Source organism: Diprion similis, chromosome 4 (assembly GCF_021155765.1).
Source record: "Diprion similis isolate iyDipSimi1 chromosome 4, iyDipSimi1.1, whole genome shotgun sequence".
NCBI classification, from domain to species: domain Eukaryota; kingdom Metazoa; phylum Arthropoda; class Insecta; order Hymenoptera; family Diprionidae; genus Diprion; species Diprion similis.
In genome coordinates, this window is record NC_060108.1 from 25,456,514 (window position 1) to 25,472,509 (window position 15,996).

The 15,996-nt window shown below is 42.1% G+C and overlaps 1 protein-coding gene across 1 annotated transcript; it reads left to right on the plus strand.

Moving 5' to 3' along the window:
- The first annotated feature begins 391 nt into the window (after positions 1–391).
- On the plus strand, positions 392–15,105 carry LOC124405340. The gene is made up of 4 exons (XM_046880157.1): positions 392–865; positions 1,330–1,631; positions 8,169–8,424; positions 12,610–15,105. The coding sequence occupies exons 1-4, from the start codon at positions 605–607 to the stop codon at positions 15,040–15,042; spliced, it is 3,252 nt and encodes a 1,083-aa protein (XP_046736113.1). The 5' UTR covers positions 392–604; the 3' UTR covers positions 15,043–15,105.
- Positions 15,106–15,996: the final 891 nt, after the last annotated feature.

Here is a 15,996-nt window from a genome sequence, read left to right on the forward strand (position 1 = left end):
TAATCTTAATGGTTAATTTTCTTCTCTAATTTTCTATAGTACGTTAGAGCGTATATAATTAAACCTACAAGTTCCAACCTATAGCCATCTTAAATGGAAATCATCTAGGGGTTAAACTTTTTACTGTAGGTGATAAAACTTTCTACTCGATTAATTGGTAAATGGGCGTCACTGCTAGGTCTCGCCACTCTTGACTCAGGGTAGTTCACGTTTTTCAACTCCACATTCTTCGTCTTGTCAATTATTTTCCCGGCCATGTTCCGCCGATAATCGTTGCGATTATATTCGACTAACGAACGAAAATACAACGCTAATAATCATGACACACTGTATATGCTAACCGAGTTAAAAACTTGATTTTTTGCTGATTGCAGAACCAACAAAAGATTGAGGATGAACCCTACAATGGACGCAAGAATTCTAAGGCGAAGATCTTACAATTCGGAGTGAAAAATTGAGATGACGATTAAAATACGGAAGTGAAAAACTACCGAGAACTATGAAACCGAGGAAAATGTCATCCCCGAAGTTTCTCACCCACGACATAAATCCGACCTAAGAAAAAAGATAGCTATTCACACATCGCCCCACGCCTCTGAATAAGATGGAAACTCTGGCTACGGAGACGCTGCCTACCTCCGTAATGGCCGAATTTACGACGAGCCTCGTGCCAGCGGTGACCAGGGTTGACACTCGACCGGAAACCAGCCCGGTAGCAGTGATCCTAGCGGTTTCCGTCGTCTTTATACTGTCGCCGTTAACGGTCAGCGGGAACTCGGTCATTCTCGCCGCCTTCTACAGGTACAAGAGGCTCAGGACAGCGTCAAACTGCCTCCTCGCCTCGCTGGCCGTTAGCGACTTTGGGGTGAGTTCCAAAAGTTAATTTTCAAATCCGAGAACAGAGTCGAGAAACCATGCAAGCCTGAAAATCAAATAAACGATTCGAATTCATTGATGTTGATTTCGGGTGATTTCTGCTGGTTTATACCATATCGTGTGATTCTTTCATTATGACTTATAGTCCGATATGACAATTAGTGATTGTTTCCATTAATTTTGCCTATTACCTCTGATTTTCAACGATTTCCATGTGCTCTGGGTGATTTTTACTGATTTTCTAGACTGGATTGAATCACAGGACATTATCTAGACGATGGCGAATCATTTTAAATCAATGAAAACAAATTGTTAAGCTAGAACTCAACGGAAGTAATGATTTCTATGATTTCAGTTATCCCGATTGACTACTATTTTCAAATTACATTTCAGTCATTCAAGTTGCTTTTATTATAACTCGATTTCCAAGTTTTAAATTTATCATTTACGCAGGTCGGCGTCTTCATGCCCTTCGGAATGCACCTCGAGCTTTCCAGCATGCCTGAGGACGGTGTTTCCTCCCTGTGCATCGCCCCTTACTGCATAGTCATCACCCTCTGCAGTGTCAGCGTCCTCGTCACCGTCGCCATCGCCGTTGACAGGCTCACTTCTCTGGCCCAACCTCTACGGTACAAAAACATCATCACCCATAGCAGCATAGAGAAATACATTGCTGTATTTTGGCTCTACGCCATTGTCGTCGGCCTATCGCCCCTCATTTACGCCAAAGTAACCGGCAGCACCCAGTCGCACAGGTAAACCACCTTTCTGAGCTCGGAGAGTATATGAAATATACAGATTTATCCATATACATTAATTTTTCATCATAATCTGCAGGACATTCCATTTATACTTATACTTATACTGCAGGGTGTTTCCGAGTAAGCGCCGCAGTATGTGTGGTTGCCTTTGCCTCAGGGGAATAAATATCGGTAAAAACTGTTATCAGCAAGAAGAGCGTTTGAAGTTTTCGCGATCGAGCTGAAACTGTCCCTGTTACCAAATAGTGTGGATTTGGCCAAGTAGTTGTTTCGTTGTTTATAACGCATGTTAAAGCGTTCAGCGATCGCGTTCCGAAGTCACGTTAAAGTGATTGAACGGTGACTTGACTCAATTGGTAGTGACTCGGTAGCTCTGTTTTACCGATATTTGTTCTCCTCAGTGGTAGGCAAGCCAACATACAGCGGTGCTTACTCGGTAACAGCCCATATGCAGAGTAATTAAATACCTGCTAATATTTTCAAGTTATATTTACCTACTTCGCATGCGTACATCGAAAATCGTCAAGGAAGTAATTGTTTCATTCTTATGTAAAAATTGTAACCTGGAGTCGACGGGAATGCTACTTTTGTCGTGAAAATCTTTCTGCAAGGAATGCAACGCGAAGAAAAGGTCCCCGGCAGTAATCGACGCCAATAATTTAAACCTCTTAGGAATTTCATTCCGTTCAAGGTGCGAAATGGTCGTCGATGCACCCTGTGAGAGATCCTATTGTCAATATCCTATTTTCCGATTCCCCGAGAGCGTATATACCGAGAGAAAAGAGGCAGGTTTCAGGTCAGGTCAACGGCTTCGAGTCTCAGAGTGGGGCAATTTTCAGGAACATAGCAGACAAAGTAGGTACGTGCGATGCAGAATTTATCGGCTTGTGTAGACGTGCAGCATCCCGTTATCGTGTATTGTAGATATCTTTGTATGTGTAAAGTCTCAAAGCCGGAACGTAGATGTACTGAATTCCGGAAGCCGCTGGAACTTATCGGCGATACGTGAGGTGCAATTTCAAAGTGCATTTTCCGGATCTGTTCTTTTTTTTAAAAACAGCCATTCAGTGGGTACAGCGGAAGTCAGCATTGCGCCATCCGTTCCACGGCTTGTATTGAAAATCCTGCGAAACTGGCTGGCGAAATTATACCAATTTTTCAAAATAAACCGGAGGAAAAAAGAATGCACCAGTATTTATTAACGAATAAATTCTTACCAAGTTAGGAACACGGCAATAAGCAAGGAATTTATAGCATTCTCAAAGATGCCTAGAAGCCACTTTATGCGGAATATATATCACGAATACAATAAAAAGACACAGTAAGACTTCCGCATAAATTGGCTTCTACGCATCTTTTAGAATGCTCATGACAATGATCGATCCTTTGGCTTACTGCTGCATTCCTAACTTCGTGAGAATTTATTCGTTAATAAAGTGTGGTATATTCTTTTTTCATCATGGATGCACCGTTGTGAATTTTGTAATCTTCTGTAATTTAGATCCACGGTTCACAAGACTTTGGTAAACCCGAGAAGAGCAATTACCCCTTGAGAATTACTCTTCTGTGATCTGTAATCATCCTGGAATTGAGACTAATTTGAGAAACTTGGGCCCGCAAAATGTTTCCCTCAAACTAGAATGAGGATAACTCTGGTGCGGAAATCTTCTTGCATTACCGATAGCTTTCCACTGTTCGTAAAGCCCAGGATCAGTAGTCTGCACCACTTAATTGCAATTTGCATTCAATTACGTTATAATTAGAAATTACATGTGTAATATAATGGAAGGAAATGCAATTTACATTTTCTAATTAAAATGTAATTAATTACAAATTGTATCTCACCTCAATGCACGTGTAATTTTTATTTCATTTTGTCGTAATCAGAAAGTATGAATGTAATTTCCCGAATTCACATTATGTTGCCATTTTTTAATTAAAAAATCAATACCACCTACGCTATTCTGAACGAACAATGAGACGATTCATTTATAAATAAATTCTTCACAAAGCCTCCGAGATTGACGTTGAATAGCAATTAAACTTATTTCTTGCTGGGTTATAAATTTCTCGTCGATAAATTACAACGGATGTGTCTTATCTGATTTTTTCACCTGCGACTAACGAACGCAAGAAATCTCTCCGAGAAGATTCATCCGACGGAATTAATCAACGAATAGAAAGATCTATTTATCACAAAAATTGGATGAACAAAGTGGATTTACATGTAAAAAAAATAGTCAAGTTATTTGACGTACGAATTTTTTGATAACAAGACGTTAAAATTTAGTGTTTAAAATATTTGTCCGCATCACAAGAACTGTTTTTTTAAATTGCACCTAACTTGGTGAAATTCAGTCGGAACTTGAAAGCTCCTTCTCGGCATATTTTTTTTTTTCATTATTCTTTCCACTTCTGTTCCGGCAGATTTTTCATCTCACCGTTCGTCTCGGAAGAATATATCCGGCGATTGTTTGCAGCGTTTTACAAAACGGAATCACGTTCAGTAAAGTTGAAAGGCCACCCGGTTCGCCCCTCACCATATTCATCAAACAATAATGTTTGTCCACGTGATTCGCCCCTTCCGCTTTTCCCTGCAAGCTTTCTTCGAACACCCCGGAATCGAACGGTCGACAAACCGCCCTCGGGGATATTGTCAAGGGAATTTCCTACTTCCTCTCATTTTCCCTCAATCGGCTCGGTGTTACACGTCGATGATTTCCTTCCACGTCTCGTTCAATCAGCGTCACGGGATAATATGTACCGGGAATGAATAACGCCTCGTGCACGCCGTGATAATCTCAGAAATATCTAAAATTACGCCCGAAGCTTATTTCATTAGAGATTAGAGCTTGCAGAAGCACGCCACGGCCATGCTGGTTTTCGGAACTGTAAAATTACAGACTTTCACACCGTTTTTGTAAATTTTATCTTGATTTTTCACTCAGAGACGCAAGTGCACCGGTCGAGCTTTCCCATTTTAATGAACTCTCCGCGAAGTTGAAGAGTTCTTTGATGAGCAAATAACCGCGGCCAATTTTCAAGCAGAGAGATATTAAAAATGATCGACTCGCTGCACTCGTAAATAGCGAAGCAACAGGTTAACGACGCGGTGCAAGCTTTCGTACGCATTCGTACATCGTTTCAATCTCGTTTACTCGTCTTCGGTGCAGATGAATCGTAATCAACAGCAGTATTAGTTAAGTGCAAATGAGAAACCGAAGCCATCCATTTTTCTCACCTTCCATCAACGGTCCAAAAGTTAAAAGCCCGCGTTCGATAAGTCGAGAGTCGAAGGCCTAAAAGCTGCTGTCAATCGGTTTCATCTCTTTACCGTGAAGATCAAGTGGGTTGGCAGGTTGTATACAAGCTATTTTTAACTTGGTCTGAGCTCATCGATTTCGACTTGAAGCAACACGCTACCTTCCACCTTTCACGCGCTTTTTCGCTCCTGCCGTTCGGTCAGGGTATTGTAAGGACGAAACCCCTTTCAGAGAACGCCTTCAGCCATTTCTCTTCTTCTTTTTCTTCTTCTTTTTCTCGGTCTTCTTCCCTGGTGAAGGATTCAGCGTCTACCACCGATGCGACAAGCTTAATACTACCTGCCTAAGTAGTTCTTTCAACTTCCGCGTCAATGAACTTACAACCTCAGCACAATCCGAGAGTTCACAGAAGCGACTAATTATTGTCAATCGTATGATTCCAGGATATTTCAGTCAATGAACAGACGTCGGGAACAGTCTTTCGTCGTACCAATTAAGAAGGTGTACCCAGAACGTGAAAATTATTTACTTTTCGAGTTAGCAACGTGATTTGAAATCTAATAAGAATTAACCTGAGCACTGGTATTATATATATACATCAAGTCAAGTTTTGCTAAATTAAATGACAAGCACCGTATCTGGTAGCTGTAAAGAAGGCTCGTTTTCTACGGCAATAGAAATTCTTATCTCCTATTTCAGTAGTACCAACACTTCTTCTCATTCTTCTTCGTGTAATGCATACCTACATACCTATAAAACAACTCAACGTTCCACCGAACTTCTATCACCAGGTTAGCTCGAAATTGCAGGACGAGGATCGGTTATTTCCTGGACATGACAACAGAAGCAGTGGATTCAAGCTCCTTCCAACTCACTTCACACAGCGCTTGCACCACTTCGCAATACCTCGCCAATATATTTTCACAGCAGGATATATTCCAGTACCGGTTATTCCCACGTCTCGACGTAAATATTCCTATCCATTATACGACATGTGCGATATACCGGGAAATATCACGTAGGTATAACCCACTCAACCGATAGTGAATGAACTCTCGAAATGAACGCAACTTTCACTACAAGATGTGTGCTTGAATAAATTCGCGATGTTTCCTCTATAAATACAAATTACTCTGCAGTATAAAGTTGGAAAATGAAACAACGAATTGAGTATATACCTAGTTTCAATTCTGGGGTCTGTTGCGATGGTGATAATTTTATTCAAACGTTTCTTTGTGGGTAAAATTTCTTTGCTGCTTCACATTTGTACCTTACCATAAGGTAATATTACAGCTCTGTATACATATATTTGTGATATAAATACAGCCATTTCATATGAATAAATTCATGAATATAAATAAATGGGCAAAAAATATACGCCGATTTTTGATGCTGGTCTCGTCCTTCTCGAGTGGTAGTTGCGAATTTTTTACCTGTCTACGTTTGCATGGCGTCTCCGACACACCGTCATGAGCTTGAATTAATTAACAAAAATCTTTAAGGCTTAACTCGAAATTTAAATCTCTAGACATGCGGTGACTAAAAATTTTCTTCCACTTCGACAATTTTGCTAATTCGACGTGCATAAAGGCGGCCAAAATCACACGCACAACTCGGCTGTGAATAATTTAATCACTGTGCACGAGCGGTTATAAAGAAGTGGGAAGAGCTTGTACGAACTGAACCTGGATCACGAGCAGTTGTGACGTATATACCGGATACGCAGGATGAATAATTTTATCATGTTGAAGAAAAACTGAAGCTGAAGCGATCGGAACCTGCGAATTCGCGAACTGAAAGCAACTTTTCAATACCGCTGAAAGCTCCTTTACCGAAGGGATGGGGGCGAAGTTCTGAACCGAAAGAAACTATTCCAGACTCTAATACGTGCGACACAGGAATAATTGAAATTCCGCACCGCCTGAGTACGATTAATTTAAATCACGTGAGAAAAAAATCACGAAACTTACTCCGCGCGGATCGAGGGAATCACGAGCAGCGGATCATCCTTGGTGTTTCAAATTCCATCAAGACTATACCCGATCCGCTGGTAATTCTGTCTTCGATTGATCCCCGACGTAACTTTTTTTCCTATTATTCGAAGCTGGTCTAAAAACGCGATATTGAAACGGCTCGTAAAACTCTCTCGTTATTACTACTCGCAAGTTGATTTTGGCACAAGAAAAAACTCGACGATTTTATGGAGAGTTTGCAAATAACGATAACAATTTCGCCCGCCTAGATGCACCAATTTGCGAATTTAATTCGTAATGCATTTTTGGAGTGTGAAGAAAAAAAACTGCGAAAGTGCCTACAAATTTTCCTTCATTTCTTACGCGGCTTAATGAACTCGTGAAAAGAGCGAGCCGTAGTGGTATATGTGTGTTCGTAAATCTAAGACACAGAAATGCTCTTAGTAATTTTCACACTATAGCCACGCAGCCCTGTCTGCCAATTATCTTTGCCCTTGGCTCAAGTTCGTAGCTGGTAATCACATTTCCGGGTACATTTACTAAACGATAACGCTTTCCAATTAGCTAATTGGCATGTAGTGACCCCGCCTACCTTCGCCTATCAATTCACTGACAAATATTTCATTTATTAAGTATACCTACTGAAATAGATATCTTGAAATTGAAATTTTAAATATCATTGAAATTGGAGGAAAATGTCTTCGAGTAACTATTCAACGTTATTATACAGTAGTCGATGCTAAATTTTATGATGATGAAACATGAAATCCACTTGTTAAATTTACATCATTTTTTCTCGTTACTTAAGCATCAAATTTCGCAATTATAGTTATAACAAGAAACTATAATACGAGTGACTATATTCAAAAATAATAGCAACACAAGTATACTAAAATTTCTGTTTGCAGTAAAAAAAAAAGTCGTTTTCATTTTGAACCAAAATCTATAATATTCGTTGGTTACAGGAAATGATCGACCGTATAAATATTATAACCACAACCGTAAATTTTCTGCGGTGTTATAAACCCAAGTCCCATCAGGACGTATAACAGGCTCGAATGAAGACACAAAGGTGATCGGTTTTCGCCATAGAGGACAAAATTCAATTTCCACCATCGCGTAAACTCTTTCTCTCTCTCTCTATCACTCTATAATCATATTCCGATCCAATTTTCCCAAAATACTCGGAAAAATACAGCGATAAATTGAGCCTCGTAAAAACTTGTCACGATAGGTAATCGACAGGCGATAAGCCTCGAACAAATTTTTTTACATCAAATTTTTCTATGTTACAGTGGCAGCTGCAGGTTCAGCGCTGCGGTTTTACCGCCCGTCAGGGTTTTCCTCGTCGTCGCTGTCTGGGCGCCGAGCGCTTTGGTCCTCCTCGGGTGTTACATGTACGTCTACCTGGTGGCCCGGTCTCACGCCAGGGCGATATACACCGTAGAATTGTCCTTTCGACACCAAACCCAAACCCTGGCCTTGCCAAGATACGGCCAGACGCTGGCCCTGACGGTCGGCGCCTTCCTGGTGCTCTGGTTGCCCTTTCAGGTGAAATTATTGAAATTTATTAAAATTTAGTCCATTTTTTAAATAAGAAATTACTTTCCTCAAAGTCGCAGCCTGATGGGACTTCCGAATTTACGTTACACAGAGAGTTCTTGGCTTTAGCTTCACTTTTAGCTTGCGAAATTACTCGCGTTTCTTACGTCAATTTCGAACTTTACACAGCCGTTTGATTTGGTTAAAATATCCATATATACTCCAATACGCGAATGTTGAAGCACGTCTGTACTTGCCTTATATATTTCAGAACCACTTTTAACTTTACAAAAAAAGAAAAACAGTAAAGTCAAGAGCGAAGGAGGAGAACAAACCCCAATCTACTATACTCATTCCTGTGTAAAAAAGAATTTCGCTCCTCTTGTTCGGTCACGAAAGAGATATAATAACTTGGAGTAGACTCGAAGTAGAGGACAGAAATAACACCGAATTTTTGGGTCGCGAAAATACGGTCTATATATATATTTATGTATAATATAATATGGGGCATTCCAAGTTAAGTGTAGGAGTCATTAGCCTCATGTCATCAGATCCTTGAATTAATTTTCTCGCTAGAAAATTCTTTAAAAAAATTAGGCTTCTTTTGAAGTGGAATCAATGCGAAAAAAAGTTATGCAAGGATCTGATGACATGAGGCAAATTCCTCGATTTCACTTGAAATGCCCCATATATATAAATATTGTACAGGAACTCGAGATTTTTCAATTTCTTAAATACAATTATATTCGGATGAAAACATTGCAACGAAATTTCTGATTAGAAAGATTGCCTCGTTTTACCGCAAGTGAATAAGTCTGATACATCGATGTTTTTAATATTAATTTTATATTATATAATCAGATGAAAAAAATATGAGATTATGTGAAAGAAGAAGTAAAAATTTTTTTTTAAATCTGCGGTAAATTTCTAGTGAAACTTTGCAAAAACACAAAGCGCAGAACTTTTAATGGAATATTAAGTAACGCACAGCTGAGAACGTGAGCATACATAATGCGAGGGTATGAAACGTTTCGTGGCTATGCGGCAGCTCAGATCAAGGCAAATGTATGCTGACGAATATTTTCATTTCCTTTTCTTCTCGCGTTAGTCTTCTGCATATACACTCTGGACATATATGTAAAGCACCTGAAAACGTATAATATTACGTACGTCTCGATCATACCGCCGCGATATTCGTGGGGGCAAATAAATTTTCAATCGCCGCGGGACAGAGATAGAAATTGATTACGCATTCAGACAAAATTTACATCCACTTTTATGGGGAATTTTATTCAAATACTAGAAGATCGAATCCATTACATTGTCGGGAACTTTTATCCGTCAAAATTTATATATCGTAGAGACAAAATCGAAGCCCACGTCCTGTTGCTTATACAGGGTGTCCAAGCTACAAGTGATCAAACTGATAGGAGTTACAGAGGAGGTCCAACTGAGTAAATTAACCCAAAGAACACGTGGTCTCCGAAGTTGCGTTCACGAGATACAATCGATTTAAAAATTGTCGCTAAGCGCCGGCATGTAGGCAACCGAGCACACAGCTCAACGTGGATAAATGATAAGGCTATTTCCATCGCACGTCCTCGTTGTTGGGATTGGCGAAAATTCAATATCAAAATTGTTTTCGTTTGAAATTCGTGAATTTGAAAACGTTATGTTTCGTATTAATAGTCAAACGCGCATCCACAAGACCGCTGCCTGCTGTGTACTCGGTTGCCTATATGCTGGCGTTTAGTTTGCGTGATTACCTACTTGCCGGCGCTTAGCGGGACTTTTTTAACCGGTTGTATCTCGTGAAGGTGACTTCGAGACCACATGTTCTCTGGGTTAATTCACTCACTTCGACCTTGTCTATAAACTCTATCAGTTTGGTCACTTGCAGCTGAGACACCCTGTATACAAATATTAAAAACACCTTCGTAATCCAATTTCAGCTATTCTTTATACGGTACTAAAAACATGTGCCGCCAAAATTCAGAGACTGGGTGCAGTAAAGGGATGAAAGATGAGAAGGTTATACTAACTCGTGAAACCCACCTGGGTATATAGGGAAAGTTGGCGTACATGAAGAAACGGTGCGAGCAAAGTTATATAATAAGCAGTACGTTTTACTGTATATTGTATATAATACACACGCTGTAGGTAGAAATAAAAGCTCGGCACGCATATGAGGGACGTAAAGTTGTGCGGTTCCGTTGATAAGCCGGTATTTATTATACACGCCACTGCAGCCTTTAGCAGCCCTTGCAGTTTACACAGGGATATGTGTTGTTGGTCAGTTTCACCCCTGCGTGCAATTATCCGCCTCGATTATCTATCAGCGTGTGAAATTCTGCCCCGAGCTGCGATGTCAACAGAATTATTGGTTCAAACGCAGGTGAGTTTAGTGCTTTGTATATAACAATCCACGCGAATCAAGTTTACAGTACAATTGATTCAATCGAATTTGGAGTACACATTTTTTCAATTTATATTCTCTCATTCGAGTCTACAAACACGGACGTAAAATCGCGAAATTGTAAAAATTGAGCTCTGAACATTCGTTGATAACTATACGACTACTCGAAAGAAATACAGAGTTTTAGTAAATAGAAAAACGCGGCCATTATGTCCTAAATGCGTCCACGTCTTGCGGTACACGCGTACCCACTCTGGGGGAGGGAAAAAGGAAAACTTGGAATTCGGCGAAAGCACAAGGGACAGGAATCTCACACGATACCTACACCATTTGCCAGTCAATTTGACAACGGAGAAAGGTTCGGGCAGGATCTCGACGAAGCGCGACAAACGACTCCAAGGCATGAAACCGCGTCTGGAGCCGAAACCTCGAACATTCAGAAACTCCACTCGGATGAAAAGGGTGGCTACATAAGCGAACTCCGCTCTCCAACTAACTAAATATATAGTATGGAGAAAAAAAAATGTACATAAAAAACATTTCTTCCACATCTGTATAAATTCGAGTTACTTATATTCATACGTATGTCGCATGCTCGTCGTTCTTCCATGGGAAACATTTTTTTTTTTTACATAACCAAATATCTTTACGAATTCTTTTGCAAGGCAATGAAAAAAGCTTTTTTGTATAGAAATGTAAAATTATGTACAGGTTTGTTTTGTACTTGTTAAAAGTACTTTTACAACAATTTACATTTCTGTATTTTTATAAAAAATTAAAGTTACAGTTGCTGAATAGAATGTCAATTTACAGGATTCTGAAAAATCTTTACAATTTTGCCAGTGAATTTCACAGCTGAACATGAAAATTTTTACTCGTCTAGATATGATCGCCTCCCTGGATTCGTTGTATTTCAATCTCGGTGTAGATTCATGGCTTTCAGATCTTAAACCGATTTCCACCAGTGGGAAAAATTTTCAGACATTTTAACGCTCAAAGAGACTTTCGACACAAGACACAAGAGACGAATCGATAGTCACAATGAGTTTTGTAGCGACGTAAAGCCGAAATTCTGCACATTTAGCGAACGCTTTGTAGTCGATGCGTCTGAACTAATCACTGAATTTGATGTTTAAGAGCCGTTTATTTTCGTTCCTTTATTTCATAGTACCACTGGCTATAAATAATAATACCAATTCACGGATATTCATATTATCATAAATTCGATCAACTGCCATTTAGCCACCGAAGGATCCTACAGACTTGATATTCATTTTTACGTTAAATTCCGTAAAAAAACGTCAAAAAGTCCAAAGCTCCATGCGACTTTTCGACTTCTAAAAATACGTTCAGTTACCTCGATCTCTATTTCGTAGGGAAATCGATTATTCATTGAACCGTACGTCTTCTTATTTCCAAAATGAGTAGAAGGTGAAAGTAAAATCAAGAGTCGATTTATATTTGGTTGAGAAAAAAAGATTTCCAAAATGAACACTGATTTTTTAAGTAATCCGATGACGAGATCAGAGCAGATATAGTCTCACTCTATTGTGTGTGTGCAAATGAACCGTCAAGCTACCTCGAATAACGAATACCTGGTATTTCGAATCTGACTACGTGTAAAACGCAGCTGCTAACATTTTACCTCGTTACGTATAACTCGAGGCTGATTTTCCTGAGTATAAGGATAACAATACAAATCGATAACACCTGTGAAGAACCTAAAAAAGTAGAGAACTTACGCGAAGCTAATCGGTTGGTGAATATTTCTGTTGCAGACCTGCATGCTCGTCGACATATTCTGCGGGACGAAGATCCTATCTGAATGGGCGGTAATCTGGCTCGGACTTCCGATCCTGGCCCACAGCGCGGCTAATCCTTGGATCTACGCCTTTCATCACGGCGAGATGCGCGTGGCCGCCGGAAAGATAGCGGAAGACCTCGTCGCCCTGGTCGGAGTGACGCCGAGTCGTTACGGATGTTCGCCGACGAGGAGAGGGTCGAATACGAACCTTGAATTGGCGGAGGTGATAAACAGCAATGACGGACACAGACCGCGGCCGGAAGACTGCTTCGCAGCGAAGCACCACAGCGTATGTGCGAGCCGGAAGTGCCTCGAGATGTCGAGCAAAATGGCAGACATATCACCGGAGAGAGACGCGGTGGTTGGTAACTCGTCATTGGAGAGCAGGGAGGAGGATATAGTCGAGGAGAACATCCACGACCTGACCAAGATGCTGGACCCGAAGTACATAGTGGACCGGAACCACGTGATAGACTCCAACCACAACATCGACAAGATAAAGAACCTGAAGTACCTGCTTGATCCGACCTTCAACAAGATCCGCCACCTGCGCAGACTGAACCACAAGAAGATGAGCGGCAAGAACTTCCCCAGGTTCCACGACCCGAAGTTCATATCATACCAGAACCTGAAGAGCGACGGAACCCTAAACCCCAAGCTACTTCAGCTCAACACCATGTCCGATCCAGTGCTAAACGCCGATAGTCCCGCCGTCGAGACGAAGGACTTCAGCGAAGCGATTTGCGCACCGAGCCTCTGCAGTCAGCGGAGAAATTCGAACCTGGCTTCGATGTCGGACCCAAACCTGAAGGCGGCAGCGGCCGGAAACGCGGCTGAGGTCAATCTCCGGGTCTTTCCTGCTTCCAGGGTTGTCCCCGAGAGTCACAGGTACTCGGTACAGAGTCTGGACCACAAAGCTGATCACTGTCAACTGCACTCCCGGCACGTCATACAGTGTCGACAGCTGATAGAGAACCAGAGGCGGCAGAACGGCTACGTGAAACCGCAGCTGACGCTCCACAGGCACGCGGATTCCGTCAGCCCGATACTCGACCTGCGGTTTCAGAACAGCGTACCGGTTCACACGGAGGACGGAATATCGTCGAGGTCCTGCGGCGCTCGGTTTTGCCACCAGCACCAGGTACTGTCCCCGAGGAAAATGACCATCACGACAAACAGGTTGGCCAACTTTTATCACCCGGAGTCGAGCACCGACCCCCTCAGGCGACTAGAACCTAGTATGGATCCCACGATGCGGTTGCTACAGGCGAGGCAAAAACTGGAAATCCTCAAGCACTCGGAGTCCATAAACACCATCGAGCCCATGTCGCATGTCCGACTGCTCGAACCCTCCAGGGTTTTGAACACCTTGACGGTGCCTACGATACACTCCGAGCCTCCAAGTCCCATAGAACCGATACCACTGGACCCACTCAAGGAGGAAGAGGCCTTCAAGGGCTTGGATTCTGGCCGATTTACCATGGCCGAACCCCTCAGACCTGAACCGCCGGTTCGCCGGAAGGTGAAAAGTCCCACAAGGCATTCAGACCCGATAGTCCCGCCGGTTTTACTCAACTTTGAAGACTGCAGCGACATTCATCCTACGAACAGGATTTCCGCTAACGGATGGGACAGCGATCGGGAACTCTTCGACGCGGAGAGCCTGACCGATGTCCTCGTTGATTCCGGCAAATCGAAACTTTCGGAGCCTGTTTTTTCGGAACACAATTCCACCCGGCACAACTCCAGAAGACCGTCTGACTCCCGGTGGTCCGAGTCCTCGCGGAGCCAGGAAATCCTCTCGAACATCACCGAACATCGCATGTTTCCTTCGTCCTACTCGGTGAACAATTTTCAAAACTGCAACAGCGGCAGTGACCTCAACGACGTGGAGTCCATCGACCCCTTCATGTGTCCAGAGGCCCTGAGCTCGTCACTCCAGGAGTCCTTCTTCAGCGCTGAACCCTCGGTACCGGGTTCGGACATATTCACGTCCTTTGACGAAACCGACGAGATCGGATTCACCACCGATCTTCAAGTGGAGAGGGAGCTGCCGGAAACGCCGGGCTGCTTCACCTCCTCGATGTCCACGACAAACCTCAAGAAGACCGAGACCTTGGAAATCGAGACCCAGAGCCGGTCGACGGAGTCGGTTTTCAGGGCGAATCTCGTTCCTGATCCCTGCGCCGTCCTGAGAATCGAACCATCGATACTCAGGCTCGAACCGTCGATACATCGGAGCAGACCTCATATACGACCCGGGAAGGGCTACATCCTGAAGGATCCCTCCAGACGGACTCTCAGACTTGCTCCACTCGCCATTCCCACACCGACGGACATCTCGACGCCAACTTTTGACTCAGTTTCCGAATTCAATGGTGAAAATGGCGTTGGCGTTGGCGTATGAGACTTGCGAAGGTCTGATAAAGTTCCTTCATTTTTCGCCAATGCCAAACTAAGTAATTTTACGATAGCAATTAAATCGAACGAATCGCTTACTTGGAAAGTGAAAAAAAAAGTTGAACAATCTGAGTCAATCAGTATTTCAACAGAAATCTGATCCTAGAACGGGACGCCTGATAGTATCAATTTGTTGTCATGATGTCCTTGGACGCGTCATCTTTAGTTTCATATAAGCTGTACTTTTCGCGCACTATCGACCGATCCATCAGCTATTGTCAAGGGTATGATATGCAATCGTGCGACCCTATTGTAAACGGGGACGGAATATCAATTGTATACAGCCTGTGCCTGCTGGATAAATAGATAACGGTTCCAGCAGTACCGAAGGTTAATCCGGAACGTAGATTGAGCGAGCCATTAGAATACATATTTACGATAAGCGGAACTCACGATCTGATTACCAATTGATGTGAGCCACGCGAAAGTACAATTTCGTATATTTCAGGTGCAAGGACGCGGCATGGATTTACCATTATCGAGGAGAATGCTGCAGTGCCAGCTGCAGTCTACCGTTTTCTGTTGGGGCAAAATTTTATAGGATATTATGTAAAAGTTGACGTTCAATAAGCGTGTATCATGCAAAGTGAATCGTCCACTTGATCAGCGTGTCTGGTTCCATAAATACGATCATCTGCATTCTGCGATCGGTCAAGATTTAGGAAATTTAAAGAAGTTATAGTGATCTTGAGGAGGATGTCGTGGGAGGAGCAGAAATCCTGAAAAAAAGGATGTAGTGAATGGATGGACAGGCAAGAATCAAAACTAAGTTTTAAGCTGTAAAGGAGATGTTATACACGTCGGGAACCCAAAACACCAACAAGATTTTCAAAGAATCCGTACTTTGATTTAACGGTTTGACTCTCATTGAAAATCTCCTTATTTCATGTATATCATATCC